Source organism: Bufo bufo, chromosome 4 (genome assembly GCF_905171765.1).
Source record: "Bufo bufo chromosome 4, aBufBuf1.1, whole genome shotgun sequence".
In the NCBI taxonomy this organism is placed as follows: domain Eukaryota; kingdom Metazoa; phylum Chordata; class Amphibia; order Anura; family Bufonidae; genus Bufo; species Bufo bufo.
Window position 1 is genome coordinate 130,335,231 of NC_053392.1, and position 17,462 is coordinate 130,352,692.

Sequence of the window (17,462 nt, forward strand, 5' to 3'; positions counted from 1 at the left end):
TCTTTGTTTTGTTTTTTCAACCTAGTGTAAGGACGTGGAAGAGGGAAGGAAGGAGAAGTACTGGTTTTGTACTGCAGGTCAACCAAATGTCAGGGGAAAAAAAGCTGAACTGATAGGAATCTATGAAGGTGTTGACCGCTATACAGCTAGAGAAATATCAGGCACCATGAAGGGGAAAATGATGGAAAGATAATGCTGACAGGAAGAGGTAAAAGAATAGTAAACAGGCTGTGAAGGACGGGTGGAGGGGATGGGGGATGGGGTGATTTCAGTATTTGATAACTATAGACTCCATGAAAGTGTGAGAACAAAGGTTTCATAATGTTACATGTTCAGAACTCCGATGCATCCATAGAGACTTGCTCACTATAATCTTGGTGCTCTCTGATGTCCGCCATACCTGTTTATGGCGGCTGTTGGGTTGTAACTATTATTAAAGCGTAATTCATTTCATGGCGCTGTACATATGATAAGGGATATACATACATAATACAAAAAAGTACAATAAACATAAACAAGACAAGTTACAAACTGGTACAGAAGAAGAGAGGACCCTGCCTGCGAGGGCTTACAATCTACAAGGTATGGGGGAAGGATGCAGTAGGGTAAAGCTGGTCATACAGGGGCAGCAGGATTAGGCCTCATGCACACGACCGTTGTTTGGGTCCGCATCCGAGCCGCCGCTTTCATTCATTTTAATGGGGCCGCAAAAGATGCGGACAGATATATGGATGGGGCAGGTTCTCGAGAAACCTGAGGTCAGAAGAGCACGTAGCTCTTCCATAAAATATAAGCCATGCAATGCTTGGGAAGCTGAAAAGTGGATGAACAAGGCAGTAGCGGCGCAGCTGTAGTAACACTATGGGATGTGGTGGTGCAGTATATAGCCCTTCCTGTACTGTAGCTAAACCTACAAATGAATGATAAAACAGGAGGTCATCTTGGCCCCGCCGTTTGTCAGTTATGCATTTTTTTTCCATGTTTCTTTTTCAAGTCTTGTAAAAATCCTGAACACAAGGGTTTAATCTCCTGGTGATCTCTTCCATTTTTTCCTCTAGTGAATGGCCGAGGGTGGGGTGTAGTCTGGGGGTTGTCCCAATAAAATTTTAAGCCAGGGACGCTAAGTATTCTCACATTTCCACAGCACTGCCGCTCCAATCCTTCCAGGCGCGGCAGCCACAACTTTGTGTCTTTATTTTCAGCGATGTGACCACTGCAGCCAATCGCTGGTCTCAGTAGTATGTGGTGTGAGGCCAGTGATTGACGGCAGTGGTCATATGCTGTATATGGGCACCCCACCGCTACAATTAGGAAAGAAAAGGGAGGCAAGGAGAAGGGAGCATCGGTCACTTCCTTTCAAAAAAATTAACTCTGACAACATCTTGAACAGTGTTTTATGGCCTTTTGCAGACACAGGTGCTTTAGACCCTAAAGGGTTTGTCTGACCAGTTATAAGTGGTTTTAATACCATTGAAATGTGCAGTTACTAATATGCTTATTGAAACAGAGCTTTCCCCCTCCCCAGCACGTGACTGCAGAGATGACACAGAATGGGGGGGGGGGGACTTTGTTGCTGTGTTGGAACCAAAATGGCGTTCGGGGCACCCATCGTATAGAAAGCATATTAGTAAGTGCATTAAGGCATTATAATCCCTTTTTGTCTGCCGGAACACCGCCCTGTGTAAAATTTTGATTAATTTTCATAAACTTTTTTTTATTCCTCTTCAGCTGCATAACTATAGGGGCTCTTGAGGTACATTCACACCCAGGCGCTGGTGCCTGAGGGGGCCAAAAAGAAGACCCCGTTATTACCAATGTCACATGGTAGATGAGAGCCCTGTCACAGATTTTTTTTTCTTAGTGCCCAGGAACTTCAAGTTATGTTTTTGTGCCCAACCAGCAATCCAGAATATGTAATATTCCAGCACTAATGCTACAGTAAAGCCATTTTACTATGTAAAGTCATTAAAGTGCCTTTTCCGGGACTTGCTTATCCGGCAGGCTGTTTCAGAGTTCTCTGGATCCAGCATTGCCGGATAGTGCCTCTTGCCCGCCAGACCCTATTGACTTTAATGGGATCCGGCGGAGCTCTTGCCGCTCCCTTGCACATATGCCAAGATTTGGGCAGACAAAAAGCGCTACACGCAGAGTTTTTTGTCCTGCTGACTCTCCGCATGAACAGCCTGTTAAAGAGCTGCGCCACAGATTTGAAACTAGCCTCAGGATAGGACATCAATATGTGATCCGTGACGATCCGACACCCGGCACCCCCGCTGATCAGCTGTTCGAATGGGCTGCAGTGCCGTGATGAGTATGGTATACCACAGTATACAAGCCTAGCACCATACATATGTATAGTGGCTGTGCTCATTCATGCTGCTCAATCCCATTCCGTTAAATAGGACTGATCCGCCCTAGGGCCATGTGGTTGATGGACATGACGTCAGAGGAAGAGGCCTTTGGTGTCTGGAGTCAGACCCCCACCGATCTGATACTAGGGTTGCCACCCAGCCGGTATCTCATCAGCAAAGCCAGTATTTTAGCTCCCCTGCCGGTGTCGGTAATTTTTTTCCTGTGCGGACTGTTACTAATGAGCGCTTCCATACATCCCCCCCTACTTGTGTTAGTTAAAAAAAGAAAAGAACAAGAACTCACCTCCATTTGCTCGCACTGCGGAGAACACTCACTGCTGACTGGAGGACAGGACCTGCGAGACGTCAGCATGCTGGAACACAGGGCCTGTCCTGAGCTTCCAGTCAGCAGAGATTGTTCAACACAGTGCCATCGAATGGAGGTGATTTTTTTTTTTTTTTTTTTTTTTGCGGAAGCAGGGAAGGGGGCACTAATGGGGGCATTGCTCTTACTGGAGGGCACTATTGGGGGCATTGCTCTTACTGGAGGGCACTATTGGGGGCATTGCTCTTACTGGAGGGCACTATTTGGGGGCATTGCTCTTACTGGAGGGCACTATTGGGGGCATTGCTCTTACTGGAGGGCACTATTGGGGGCATTGCTCTTACTGGAGGGCACTATTTGGGGGCATTGCTCTTACTGGAGGGCACTATTGGGTGCATTATGCCTACTGGGGGGGACTAATAGTGGCATTATTCCTACTGGGGGGCACTAATGGAGGCATTATTCTTACTGAGGGGCACTATTGGCATTATTCTTACAGGGGGCACTAATAGGAGCATTGCTATTACTGGAGGCACTAATGGGGGCATTAATATTACTGGGTGGCACTAATGGGGGCAGTATTAATTCTGGGGGAGCTAATGGGGTCATTAATATTATTAAGGGCATTATTAATTCAGGGGGGCACTAATGGGGGCATTATTAATGCTGGGCAGCACTAATGGGGACAAATCTATTACTGGGGGCACAGTATGACAGCGACTTAACACCCTGTGTTAAGCCACGCCCACACAACCACACCCCCTTTGGGGTATAGCTTAACTTGGCAGGTATTTTTTGTTTGGAAAGGTGGCAACCCTATCTGACAGTGATATCCTATCTGAAAGACAGGTAATGAATGTGCAAGTCCCGGAAAATTGTAAACAGGATAGGGTATCACATGTTGATCTTTCTAAGACCAGATGTCATCTCCTCCTTTTGGCTGCTAAGCGGTTAATCCCTTCCTCCGCCATTGTTTGGGCTCACCTAACAGACCTGTTCTGCACCGCTGACTGTAAATGCTGTCCTGGAGCGGTGCGATGAGCTGACAGGTCGGAGATGGAACAATAACAGGTCAAAGAGCAAACCAGAAGAAAGTATGAGTTCACCCCAAAAACTTGGAAACATACATTGTGTCATTTAAAGGGGAAGTAGGGTCAAAATCATCGTCAGCCATTTCCTAGATACTTCCCGTTGGTGAAGTGAGCTCCACCACCCGATTCCTAGAATGAGGGCGCTCTGGAGAACCATCAGTCCCTTTGCCACTGCTCAGATTTCTGTACATTTGACACAGTGGTTTAGGATTTGTGAAATCGTCTACAAGAAAAACAGTTTTTTGTTGCCCCCAACCACCAATCACAGCACAGATCTCATGTTTCAAGAGCACTGTAAGGAATGAAAGCAGTGCTGTGATTGGTTGCTGTCTCCCCCCGTGTTCTGTGTATATTTCCTGCTCCTTTACGTAGAATTATATTTCACATTTCTAGGAACAGAAATGTTGGAGTGGTGCCATAGCTGTTTGAGCGCTTTATTACACAGCCATTATATCCTGGAAATCAGCAGGGTGATCTTCTGACCAGTATCTGTGACCTATCAGAGGGTCATTTGAATAGATTTCCCCTTTAAAGGGAATGTGTCATCAGAAAATGTTTGTCGTGTTTTTATGTTAAATATAATGTTTTAGATTTTTTTTTGTGAAACTTTCCATGTCACTATATTTAATAAAATATCCTAAAATCTTGCAGTTTTCACACTGGCCATTATCCTAATTATAGGCTATGGCCTCATATACACGACCGTAGCAGGTCCGTGGCCGTATTGCGTATACAGGCACCGGCACCGCATCACAGATTCACTCAAACGGGTCCGCAATCCAGAAGATATAGTGCGGGGTGGGAGGCACGGATCAGAAGCCCACAGAAGTATTACAGAGTGCTTACGTGGGTTTTCTGTCTGTGCCTCCGCACCGCTAAAATGTAGTGCAAGCACGACTTTCTTGCGGTGCGAACCGTCGGATGCAGAACACAGACCTCATTCAAGTGAATAGGTCCGCGTCCGCAGGCAGCGAACACACAGGCGTTACCCGCAGAACGGGCAACGCCGGCACATGGTCTTGTGCATGAGGCCAACTACTTTCTGTTCTGTACAGATCACTTTTACAGTAGTCATCTCATTATCATCAAAGGCTGGATTATACTAAATGTAAGAATAGATAACACAGGATCCATGATTCACAATAGGTGATGGGCACAGCTTATCTAGAGTAGATAAGCTGCGGCTAGGCCATGTGACCGGAGAACATGATGTGCTACTGCAGTGCTATTATAAGTGGCGGTGCCTTCTCAAATAGTTCATGGGGGGTCCTGGGGGTCGATTCCTCACCGTTCAGTTACTGAGGACAAAATAGAGCATGCATCTGTGCTAAAACCACGGACCGTGCTAACACACTGATGTGAATGGGGACGTGTGCACATGTATGTGGAACACTGAGGCTTTAGACTGGGCAGGGATATCCTCCCCCCAAAAAAAAAAAAAAAAGTTAACACTCCGATGGAAACCCAGACTGCTGGCAATTCATTCATAAAAAATTCTAGAAGGAATTATAGAGGAATGGCACAACATGGAACTATATGAAAACATGCTACATAATTGTTATTACATGGGGGTTGTAAGTAGTTACTCCAACAGACATCTGAATAATGTGAGCAATGTCTGGCCTTTAAATAGGTAAATGTTTTTTTTTCGGGAAATCAAATATTGATGACCTTGGACGTGATATCAAGATATCAAAGGCCGAGAAATAGGCTGCAACCCTTTGAACAGCTGATTGGTGCTGGGAGTCAGACTCCCCTTCTGCGGATAGGTCATTCATATTTAATTCCTGGACAACCCCTTTAAAAACAACCTCTCATTCTGCCCTCAGCTCAATGCCAGGCTGGCTCTGATAAAGGCCTGTGTAATTTAAGACAGACTGGTTGCTAAGGACGTACTGGACTGTCCCTGACGACTCCACAGCTCAGCTGGACTGTCCCTGACGACTCCACAGCTCAGCTGGACTGTCCCTGACGACTCCACAGCTCAGCTGGACTGTCCCTGACGACTCCACAGCTCAGCTGGACTGTCCCTGACTAGTGCTGACAGTAGGGAAGGCGGTCAGTCCATGCCACTCCTGACCCCGGCCTGTTACGTCTCACCATGCACCTCCACAGTCACCTCTTGTCTTATATGGCTGACCATTACTTCCATGCAGTCTTGCTGCTCCTGAGTCATGAACGGGTGTCTCGTCCTAGTGTTCAATGCATGCTCCACCATTCCAGCCTACTATTCCAGGGGACCCCATTGGTCCTAGTGGAGGGACCTATATCTGTCAAACATTTATGTGATAACCTGTGAATAGGCCATACACGTCTTAAGATGGGAATACATAGAAACATAGAAACATAGAATGTGTCGGCAGATAAGAACCATTTGGCCCATCTAGTCTGCCCAATATATCTGAATCCTATGAATAGCCCCCGGCCCTATCTTATATGAAGGATGGCCTTATGCCTATCCCATGCATGCTTAAACCCCTTCACTGTATTTGCAGCTACCACTTCTGCAGGAAGGCTATTCCATGCATCCACTACTCTCTCAGTAAAGTAATACTTCCTTATATTACTTTTAAACCTTTGCCCCTCTAATTTAAAACTGTGTCCTCTTGTGGTAGTTTTTCTTCTTTTAAATATGCTCTCTTCCTTTACCGAGTTGATTCCCTTTATGTATTTAAAAGTTTCTATCATATCCCCTCTGTCTCTTCTTTCTTCCAAGCTATACATATTAAGGTCCTTTAACCTTTCCTGGTAAGTTTTATCCTGCAATCCATGTACTAGTTTAGTAGCTCTTCTCTGAACTCTCTCTAGAGTATCTATATCCTTCTGGAGATATGGCCTCCAGTACTGCGCACAATACTCCAAGTGAGGTCTCACCAGTGTTCTGTACAGCGGCATAAGCACTTCACTCTTTCTACTGCTTATACCTCTCCCTATACATCCAAGCATTCTGCTGGCATTTCGTGCTGCTCTATTACATTAATTTTTACAGATCACCTCGTTTGCCCCTTCTGAAGCTGAACTGTATCTTATGGCCTGGAGGAGCAAAGCATCAACTGTCTGCCAGGACTCAGATCACTAATAGATGCAGTCTTGAGAAGATCACAGGGTTCCTGGTTTCGTCTAGGTGTGTGAATGTGGAAGTCGTTTTAAAAACTGGGAGAGGCGGAGGATTTTGGGTTAACTCAGGTAAGGAGGAAGGTGATCAGCTCCCCTTTCCCATACACTGTGTGTTTAATTGCACATGCTTAGTTTGTGATAACGTATAGTCAATATATATTTTATGTTGTATTATCTTTTATTGTCTGTTGATTTAGGGTTAAAGTGATGTCAGGCTCTGTTCACACTTGTGCAGAGGATTATGCGGGAGTTATGGTAGCTTTGAAAGCAGAGATATTGCAGTCTGCCTCACTCTTTTTGTCATCAAAATTATTGCAACTCCTACAGACCCCATCAACGGAGTTATCAGCTTTAGGCTACATATACACGACCGTATGTGTTTTGCGATCTGCAAAAAAAAAAAAACGGATGACATCTGTATGCTATCCGTTTTAATTTTTTTGCAGATCCATTGTAACAATGCCTAAAACGGACAAGAATAGGACATGTTCTATTTTTTTTGGTGAGGCTACGGAACGGACATACTGATGCATTTTTTGCGGACCCATTGAAATGAATGGTTCCGCATCATATCCGCAAATAAAAACGTAACAGACACTAAAACAAACAACATTCATGTGCATGAGGCCTTAAGGGGATGTCCAGCCTTTTACGAAGTGATCGCTAATCCTCATGATAAGCTATCAGTAGCTGATCGGCAAGGGTCTCTAACACTCCTCACCCCTACCGATCAGATGTTTGGGTGTAGCTACGTCGCCGGAAGTGGGGATTGGAACTACACACCACCATCAACCTTGTAGTGCTGGGAGGGGTTGCGAGGTATCAGACCTTCATAGTGTGACCTACTGTAGTAGTAAAGCTGCCCCTTAAAATGCTCCACAGTTGTAATAAAACCTACCATAGTGCCCCTCAGTAGTAATAACGCCCCCATAGTATGCCCCAGAAGTAATAATGCCTACCTATAGTGCCCCTGGTAGTACTGATGCCCCCCTATAGTGCCACCAGTAGTCATAAAGCCCACCATAGTGCTCCCCCAGTAATACTAAATCCTCTATAATAAGCCCCAGAAGTAATGATTCCCCCATAGTGCCCCCAGTAGTAATAAAGCCCCATAATGTATTGCAGTAAAATAGTGCTGCCAGTAGTACTAATGTCCTCCTAGTGCCCCTCCCCATAATGAAAATAACCCCTTTATAGTGGTCCAATAATGCTGCCCCAAGGTGCCAAACAAAAATAAACCTTGGGGTACACATTGCACTGGTTTTTGAAGTTACAACAAACAAAAACCACGGTTTTGCAGAACAACAGCATTTTGCCACAAGTGAAAATGTACCAAAACACGAGTGGTGCATTGACGGCAAAGATGCCCTGTACGGCGGCAGACAGAGTCCCTACAGGTGAGTATTAGAGAGTCATAAATATGTAAACCCAGAATCTTACTTTATTTGTGGCACCTACTTATTATGCCAGATATATTAAAATAGTTATCCCATGGTTAATGTAAAAAATGAAAATCCGACATTATATAGTACATGACGACCTCTTTCTAACAAAGCTAGAACCAGCCCTGTGCCTCACATGGATCCAGAGATCTCCACATTCATTGCTCCAATTACCCTGCTAGATTTATTTCAAGCTGATACATCAAGGGAGTGTGTCCTTTCTGCTGCAGCTCTCTCCATGTAACTGCCACAGCTTCTAACAGAAGATAGAGCGGGCGGCAGTTGAAGAACGGAACTGAGCATGTTCAAACACCTCCGTGATGTTACTGAGGTGGACAGAGAAATAAGGAAAAGAACAAGCAGAAGGTGGCGCTATACAGATGCATTTTGTTGAATAACCAAATTTTCAATTACGTGCAATTAGAAAAGTATTGAGATACAGGTGCTGGTTTGAAAAATAAGTGCTTTTTGTAGGACAAAGAAGAGAGCGGGCCTGCCCCCACCCATACTAGACCGCCCTTACAGAGAGCGGCGAGTCTGCTGACAGATCTGCCTTTGTAATGAGCTCTTTGTCTGATACAACTGTCAGACTATTCTGAGATGTACATTTAACGCCAAGTTATTACTTGTCTTTGCCTTTATATCTGAAGCACTGACAAGTCCAGAAGTTCTCCATAGGATAAATATTATTCTGTCATGTTACATCACGTCTGGAAAACCTTCACCACAGAAATCCATCGTAGAAGCCAGAAAAAAAAAGCGAATAGAGGGATTTCTGTAAAAACTGCTGCAAAAAGCAATGCTTTCCTGTAAGCTGTGTCAGTGCATCAGATGTGAGAGTAATGAAAGCTGGCATGTGAGTAGTACATGTGGCACGTAGTGTTTATTACTCCTGTGCTGACCTATGAGAAATGCAATGTGAAGCGTTTTCACTGCTGGAAAGGCTGAAGTCATTCATTACATCAGAAGTGTTATGCCTCACATCAGTGTTCGGTCAGTGATTTCCATCAGTGATTGTGAGCCAAAACCAGGTGCGGATCTAAACACAGAACCGGGGCAGATCTTTCCTATATACCTTATGTCTGTGGAGGCTCCAGTCCTGGTTTTGGCTCACAATCACTGATGGAAATCACTGACATGTGAATGAGGCTTTATGATGGCAGCTGACGTGAATGGTAAATGTGGCAGTAAAGCAATCGTGCTGAAATGTGGATTCTTCTAAGTAATGGCCTATTTTCAGGATAGGCCATCACTAGCTGATTGGCGGGGTCTGACTCTCCGCACCCCCATAGGTCAGCTGTGTTTGGGTGACTTCCGTCAACAAAGCTACACCCAAACAGCTGATCGTGGAGGTGCCCCCCGATCATGTAGTGATGGCCTATCCTACACTTAGTAAAGGCTGGACAATCCCTTTACTGGTTAGCACTGGCTAAAGGACATATACAGCGCTGGAGCGAAGTGCAAACATGGCGCCCACTCACATGTGCGTCGGGCTTCGTGGCCAGCGGCTAATGACTGCGACCAGCAATAATACCAATCGCGGTCATTAAAGCCTTTAGATGCTGTGATAAAGTGTGATCACAGCATCTAAAGGGTGAAAAACCCGGAAGCGCGCATCCTCTGTGGCCAATGAGGATTCCGCTAATTGGTTTCAATACGCTGGGTCTCTCTGAAGAGGCCCAGGGTATTGAAGCTGCAATTCTTATTTTGGCCAGTAGGTCATGTCATTTAATAATTTAATGATATCTATGCAATATCTCAAAGTAAACTCTTACATGTATAGAAAAAAAATGTTTAATAAACATAAAGTTGAAAAAAAATATATAAGAAATGAGCAATTCTCCTCTCATCATAAGTCTAAAAGACCCATGAGGGTTCAGAATTTATTAAAAAAAAATGGGTTTTGTAGGCTCAAATACAAGCTTCAAAACCATAAAAAAATTAAAAAAAAAAAACAAAACTGGTCAAAAATATATAAATAAATAAATAAAAGTTTAAATCATCCCCCTTTCCATAGAATAAAAAAATAAATACATAAATAACAAAAAATATAAACATCATGGGCATCACTGTGTCCGAAAACGCCCATATTATTAAAATATTTTTCCAGTACGGTGAATGGTGTAATGGGAAAAAGGGTCAAAATGGCCAATTTGCCATTTTTTCATTGCTACTCTTATCCAATTTTTTTTTTATAAAATGTGATCAAAAAGTCACACACACTCCAAAATGGTATCAATAAACACTACAGATTGTCCTGCAAAAAACGAGCCCCCACACAGCTCAGTAGATGTATAAAAAAAAGTTATGGGGGTCAGAATATGGTAATGTCAAAAAAAAAAATTATCATATTTTTTTTTCAAAGTTTAAATCTATTTTTACACTATTCAAACAAAAAAAAAAACGATACATATGTTGTATCGTTGTAATTGTACTGACCCAGAGAATGAAGGGCACAGGTTAGTTTTGCCGCAAAGGGAACACCGTGGGAACAAAACCCGTAAAACGGTGGAGGAATTGCGTTATTTTTCCAATTCCACCCCATTGTATGCCATATTAGTCTACCTTCACACTCGCGTTTTGGCTTTTTGTTTGTGAGATTCGTTCAGGGCTCTCACAAGCGGTCCAAAATCATTCTAATGCATTCTGAATGGAAAAGGATCCGCTAAGAATGCATTAGTTCAGTCTCCATTCCGCTTTGGAGACTGACACCAAAACGCTGCTTGCAGCGTTTTGGTGTCCGTCTGATGAAACTGAGCCAAACGGATCCGTCCTGACACACAATGTGAGTCAATGGTGTTCAAGACGGATCCGTCTTGGCTATGTTAAAGATAATACAAACGGATCCGTCCATGACGGATCTGCACAAAACGTGAGTGTGAAAGTAGCCTTAAAAGGTGGCATTAGAAAGTACCACTTGTACCGCAAACAATAAGCCCTCATATAGCTATGTGAAGGGAAAAAATAAAAAAGTTATGGCTCCAGGAAGATAGGGAAGAAAAATTAAAACGCAAAAACGAAAAAAAAAAATAACCTCCGGTATCCTAAAGGGTTAATACAAAGCGCAAAGTCAGTCAATTGTAATGTATGATCAATTGGTGGCCTTGCTTCCTAACTACTGGGCTGTCATTTTGCAGGCAGAAGAATAATTCTTCCAAAGCTGTTGTGTATCCTCACAACTGAACAATGGTACTCATATTAGGACGCCGACTAAACAGAGAGGAGAGTGGAGTTCGTGAGTCTCCTGCAACTAAGAGAAAAGTCTTTGAGATGGACCAAAAGTTGTCAGGCCACGAAGTGTTTGATTTCAATTCTGGTTCTTCCCATTCTGAAAGTATCCTGCAAGTCTTCAATGAGTTTCGGGAGAACCGTTTGTTTACTGATGTCATCATATGTGTGGAAGGAAGAGAGTTCCCATGTCACAGAGCTGTCCTCTCAGCCTGTAGCAGCTACTTCCGGGCCATGTTCTGCAATGATCACAGAGAAAGCCGGGAGATGTTGGTGGAAATCAATGGGATCTTCTCTGAAGCTATGGATTGCTTTCTGCAGTATGTCTATACAGGGAAAGTCAAGATCACAACTGAAAATGTCCAGTATCTTTTTGAAACCTCCAGCTTGTTCCAGATCAGTGTGTTGCGTGACGCATGCGCCAAATTTTTGGAAGAGCAGCTTGACCCATGCAATTGCTTAGGAATCCAACACTTCGCTGACACTCACTCACTGAAGACACTCTTCACCAAGTGTAAAATGTATGCACAGCAGTCATTTGAAGTTGTTGTCCAGCATGAAGAGTTTTTGGAGCTGGGAAAGGCTGAAGTCATTGACTACATCAGTAGTGATGATTTGGTTGTCAGCAAAGAAGAGTTTGTGTTTCAGGCTGTCATGCGGTGGGTGTACCACCACGTAGATGTCAGGAGACCTATGTTGCATGAACTCTTGACACATGTTCGGCTACCTCTGCTGCATCCTAATTACTTTGTGCAAACCGTAGAAGTTGATCAGATAATCCAGAACTCCCCAGAATGCTACCAGCTGCTCCATGAAGCCAGGAGATATCACATACTCGGAAATGAGATGATGTCACCACGGACCAGGCCACGCAGGTTTGTGTGTCTTTGACAACCTCTTTTCTATTCACAAGGTATATACACAGATGTAGCAAACGTTGCCTTAACACTTAAAAGGGTTTTCCAACATTTTACTACTCAGTATCTGATCAGAGGGGGTACCAAGCACAGTGCCATACATTGTACAGCGGCTGTACTTGGTATCGCAACTCGGCCCCATTTACTTCTATGGGGCTGAGCTGCTCCTAGACCGATGAACGTGTCGTCACTACGAAAAGCTGTGAGAAGGCCGATCGGCCGGGTTCCCAGGTGTCGGACCCCCACTGATCAGATACTGATGACTTATCCTGAGGATAGGTCATCAGTTGTAAAATCTCGGATAACCCCTTTAATTCAAAATGGCATGTCAGTGCTGCAGCCATGAAAAAAATACAATCACCCTTGACTCTTGATCCCCTCTATATGTCCTATCTTTTGGCTTTAATAGTTAAAGGGGCATCTCTGGTGAGACAACCCCTTTCACTGCACAAGTCATTTAAAGTACCAGTTGCAAAACAGATGAATGACACATACTGTATATAACATATATTTCTAAGACTCCAAAATTTACATTATATAACATAGAATTTGCTGCAATGACTATAAATGCCTGATGACATCTTTGGTACTTTTCCAGGTCTACTGGCTACTCTGAGGTCATTGTGGTAGTCGGAGGTTGTGAACGTGTTGGAGGATTTAATCTTCCTTACACTGAATGCTACGATCCAGTGACCGGAGAGTGGAAATCACTGGCAAAGCTTCCAGAATTTACAAAGTCAGAATATGCAGTGTGTGCCTTAAGAAATGACATTCTTGTCTCAGGTAAGAAATATGGTGAAGTGATTGGTGTCTAAGGCTACTTTCACATTAGCGTTTTTCTTTTCCGGCATAGAGTTCCGTCACAGGGGCTCTATACCGGAAAAGAACTGATCAGGCATATCCCCATGCATTCTGAAAGGAGAGTAATCCGTTCAGGATGCATCAGGATGTCTTCAGTTCAGTCATTTTGACTGATCAGGCAAAAGAGAATTTATCTCCGGCGAAAAAAACTGAAGACTTGCCTGAATGCCGGATCCGGCATTTTCCCCCATAGGAATGTATTAGTGCCGGATCCGGCATTCAAAATACCGGAAAAATGTGAAAAAAGATACAAGACGGATCCGTCTGTCCGCATGACAAGCGGAGAGACGGATCCGTTCTTGCAATGCATTTGTGAGACGGATCCGCATCTGGATGCGTCTCACAAATGCTTTCAGTCACATCCAGATCGGCGGATCCGGCGGGCAGTTCGGACGACGGAACTGCTTGCCGGATCACACTGCCGCAAGTGTGAAAGTAGCCTAAGGGGAGTCTGCCGGTAATTTTGATCATGCCAAAATGCTGACGGCTCTAGGTTGGTGGCTGGGGAGAATAGTAAAAATATACCTTTTGTGGTGCTTTTATTATCAGTAGTAGTGAGAAAATAAAATATAGATTCTGCTCCTGAAGTGCATTCAAGGCGGAGCTTCACTGTGACGTTCTCTCTGCATTGAGCTGCATTCACAGCAGAGAGCACTTCACAATGAAGCTTCGCCCCCGGGCACTTAAGAGAGCAAAGTTTAGCAGAATACAACTTCATATTCTCAATACTCCTGATGAGGAAATCTACACAGAAAGTATGTATCTACTGCTCTCCACTGCTCCTGCCTGATGCTGCCAGTAGTTTAGCCTGGTCAAAACTACTGACGGACGCCCTTTAAATTTTTCTACTACTAGTAGCATATTTTATTGAATAGCTGGTATATGCTATGTTGAATTACATTAGCAGTCAGAGTGTTTGGCATTACACCATTCCTCCTAATTTGTCTGTGGCCTTACAGAGTTGTTTAGGCTAATTTAAGACAGGCCTACACCTTTCTTAATATTTGCTCAGTTTACGGTTTCTCAGAGTTGCTCAACAATGAGGGTCCAGTTCCCAGGAGCTCTGTGTTTTAGGAGTTACTCACCAGCCCTGTAACAAACACTTCTTCCAGGCCGGCAGCCAGGACAAATTTGCTGCTAAACTCCGGTCATTGAAGTGTCAATGGGGTTGGTTGTATGTGCCACAGCGGTTGTCAGCTTTGTTGACAATGATTCATTTCGCTTCAAGTAGGGAGCACTATTTGTTATTGAGTCAACTCTGGTACCTAGACCTGGACTTCTGAGCAGAGGCGTAACTGGAAGCTCCTGGGCCTCAATATCTGTAACAGGGCCTCTACCCACCATGCAGGGGCGTAGCTATAGGGGGTGCAGTGGTAGCAGTCGCTACTGGACCCAGGAGCCTGAGGGGGCCCAAAGACCCTTGTGCCACATAAAAAGACACCAGTATTATAGAAAGTGCATGCTGGTCAAGTTACACCTCTGGCTGGAGGGAAAGGGGTAATGTCAAGAATTTGTATAGGGGGGTGCCGTTTCAATGTTTGCCTTAGGCAGCACGAAGGCAATGTGCTTGCCTGCCCCTAGCCATAAAGCACTGAAGTAAGGGGGGCCCAAGCTGAACTCTTGCACCAGGGCCCATGATCATTTAGCTACGCCCCTGCCACCATGTTCCATTTATAATACTGGCACTATGTGGAACAGGGTCCTTTAGGCTCCCTGAGGCATCAGGGTCCAGGTGCAACTGCTATATCTGCATCCCAAACACCCCTAATCCTCAGTATTCCACTGCTTGAATCCATGTCACATTTTGCTAGGTGTTCAAGTTCCCTGCAGTGCCTCCACAGGGTAATTTAGGCACTGCATGGTTGCCATTGTAAACAGAGTTCCCCAGAGTGAGAGATGCTCTTTGTTCTCCTCCCTGTACTACTGACTGGGGACCCTTTAACAGAATATTTTAATTTTTTTGACCCAACCACCCCTCTAATGTAAGTGCACCTCAGATGTGCCATCTATCCTTCACGATGCTGCACTATTCTTCTCCTTTTTAAAAACAATCAGATTAGTTTTTTATTCAAGATTTGTAGACACCAGCAAGGATTCAGTCATACTGTGCAACAATTTCCTGAAAACATGTTGGTACCAGCACCTTATTAAAGTCAAATCAGCTTAGTATAAGTTGTGTGGACAGAAACTTGATACTATTATGGTACAGGGTGTTACATAGACCTTGTTCAATAACAACTTAACAACATACCAACTCCCCCCACCCACCCACCCACCCTTGACCATGCAGAGAGATGATTGTACCTTCTTATTAGTCATAAATCAGAAAGGGCGTGACAATGAAAAATAACACTAGTGTGTGTGTGTGCGATCTTCCATAATAGATAACTTGTTAGGATAGGTGACCTAGTAGGGATAGTTGCCCTCTCATGCAATCTCTTGTTAATGCTAATGAAGCCAAATTCACAGTTTCCAGCCACCCCTGCCATATTGACAGAAATTTTTGGGACATTTCCGTTTGACATACACCCCCCTTTCAAAGCGCAAAACTGTATTCAGCCTGTTTATATACAGTTGCAAGAAAAAGTATGTGAACCCTTTGGAATGATATGGATTTCTGCACATATTGGTCATCGAATGTGATCTGATCTTCATCTAAGTCACAACAATAGACAATCACAGTCTGCTTAAACTAATAACACACAAAGAATTAAATGTTACCATGTTTTTATTGAACACAACATGTAAACATTCACAATGCAGGTGGAAAAAGTATGTGAACCCTTGGATTTAATAACTGGTTGAACCTCCTTTGGCAGCAATAACTTCAACCAAACGCTTCCTGTAGTTGCAAATCAGACGCGCACAACGGTCAGGAGTAATTCTTGACCATTCCTCTTTACAGAACTGTTTCAGTTCAGCAATATTCTTGGGATGTCTGGTGTGAATCGCTTTCTTGAGGTCATGCCACAGCATCTCAATCGGGTTGAGGTCAGGACTCTGACTGGGCCACTCCAAGGTGCATTTTCTTCTGTTTAAGCCATTATGTTGTTGATTTACTTCTATGCTTTGGGTCGTTGTCCTGTTGCAACACCCATCTTCTGTTGAGCTTTAGCTGGTGGACAGATGGCCTTAAGTTCTCCTGCAAAATGTCTTGATAAACTTGGGAATTCATTTTTCCTTCGATGATAGCAATCCGTCCAGGCCCTGACGCTGCAAAGCAGCCCCAAACCATGATGCCCCCACCACCATACTTCACAGTTGGGATGAGGTTTTGATGTTGGTGTGCTGTGCCTCTTTTTCTCCACACATAGGGCCAGATTTATCATTACTCTGACAGCTCACTCCACTTTCACATATGGCTAAAGTCAGTTTTAGCCAAGTCAGATTTATGATCGGCCCTTTAAGACTGTAATAAATGTGGTTTGACGGTAGCAGTTTATCCGTCAGTAAGCAGCTTTACAAAAGTCGCACATCTTTACGATAAAGTCGCATTTTCTATTAAAAAGTCTCATAAGATAAGCATGGTCCTCACTCGAGTGAAATTGCAAATTTTTTGGCGACTTTTTAAATAGTCCCAATAGTAAATCTGTCTAGAGATTCGCTTACATAAGAAAACACACCCACTTTCAGAAAACTGGCAAGCATAGTGCAGAGCAGAAAAAAGTCGCAAATTTGTGCGCAGTTTTAGCGTTTGCGCATTTTTTTGCGACTTTTTCACTCCATTATTCTGACTTGAGCTAATGATAAATCTGGCCCATAGTGTTGTGTGTTTCTTCCAAACAACTCAACTTTGGTTTCATCTGTCCACAGAATATTTTGCCAGTACTGCTGTGGAACATCCAGGTGCTCTTGTGCAAACTGTAAACGTGCAGCAATGTATTTTTGGGACAGCAGTGGCTTCCTCTGTTGTATCCTCCCATGAAATCCATTCTTGTTTAGTGTTTTACGCATCGTAGATTCGCTAACAGGGATGTTGGCATATGCCAGAGACTTTTGTAAGTCTTTAGCTGACACTCTAGGATTCTTCTTCACCTCATTGAGCAGTCTGCGCTGTGCTCTTGCAGTCATCTTTACAGGACGGCCACTCCTAGGGAGAGTAGCAGCAGTGCTGAACTTTCTCCATATAT

The 17,462-nt window shown here is 43.9% G+C and overlaps 1 protein-coding gene across 5 annotated transcripts in view; it reads left to right on the forward strand.

The window, feature by feature from the left end:
- Nucleotides 1–17,462, forward strand: part of KLHL24 (kelch like family member 24) — a 62,876-nt gene that overhangs the window by 22,033 nt on the left and 23,381 nt on the right. For 3 of the 5 annotated variants that reach the window (XM_040427880.1, XM_040427884.1, XM_040427882.1), the window contains exons 2-4: nt 6,757–6,953; nt 11,464–12,429; nt 13,070–13,254. In XM_040427880.1, coding sequence (XP_040283814.1) covers nt 11,513–12,429; nt 13,070–13,254 — 1,102 coding nt within the window. In that variant the 5' untranslated portion in view covers nt 6,757–6,953; nt 11,464–11,512. Of the gene's footprint in view, nt 1–5,825; nt 5,950–6,756; nt 6,954–11,463; nt 12,430–13,069; nt 13,255–17,462 lie in introns of those variants that run through there. The other 2 variants (XM_040427881.1, XM_040427883.1) reach the window with 2 other exon arrangements.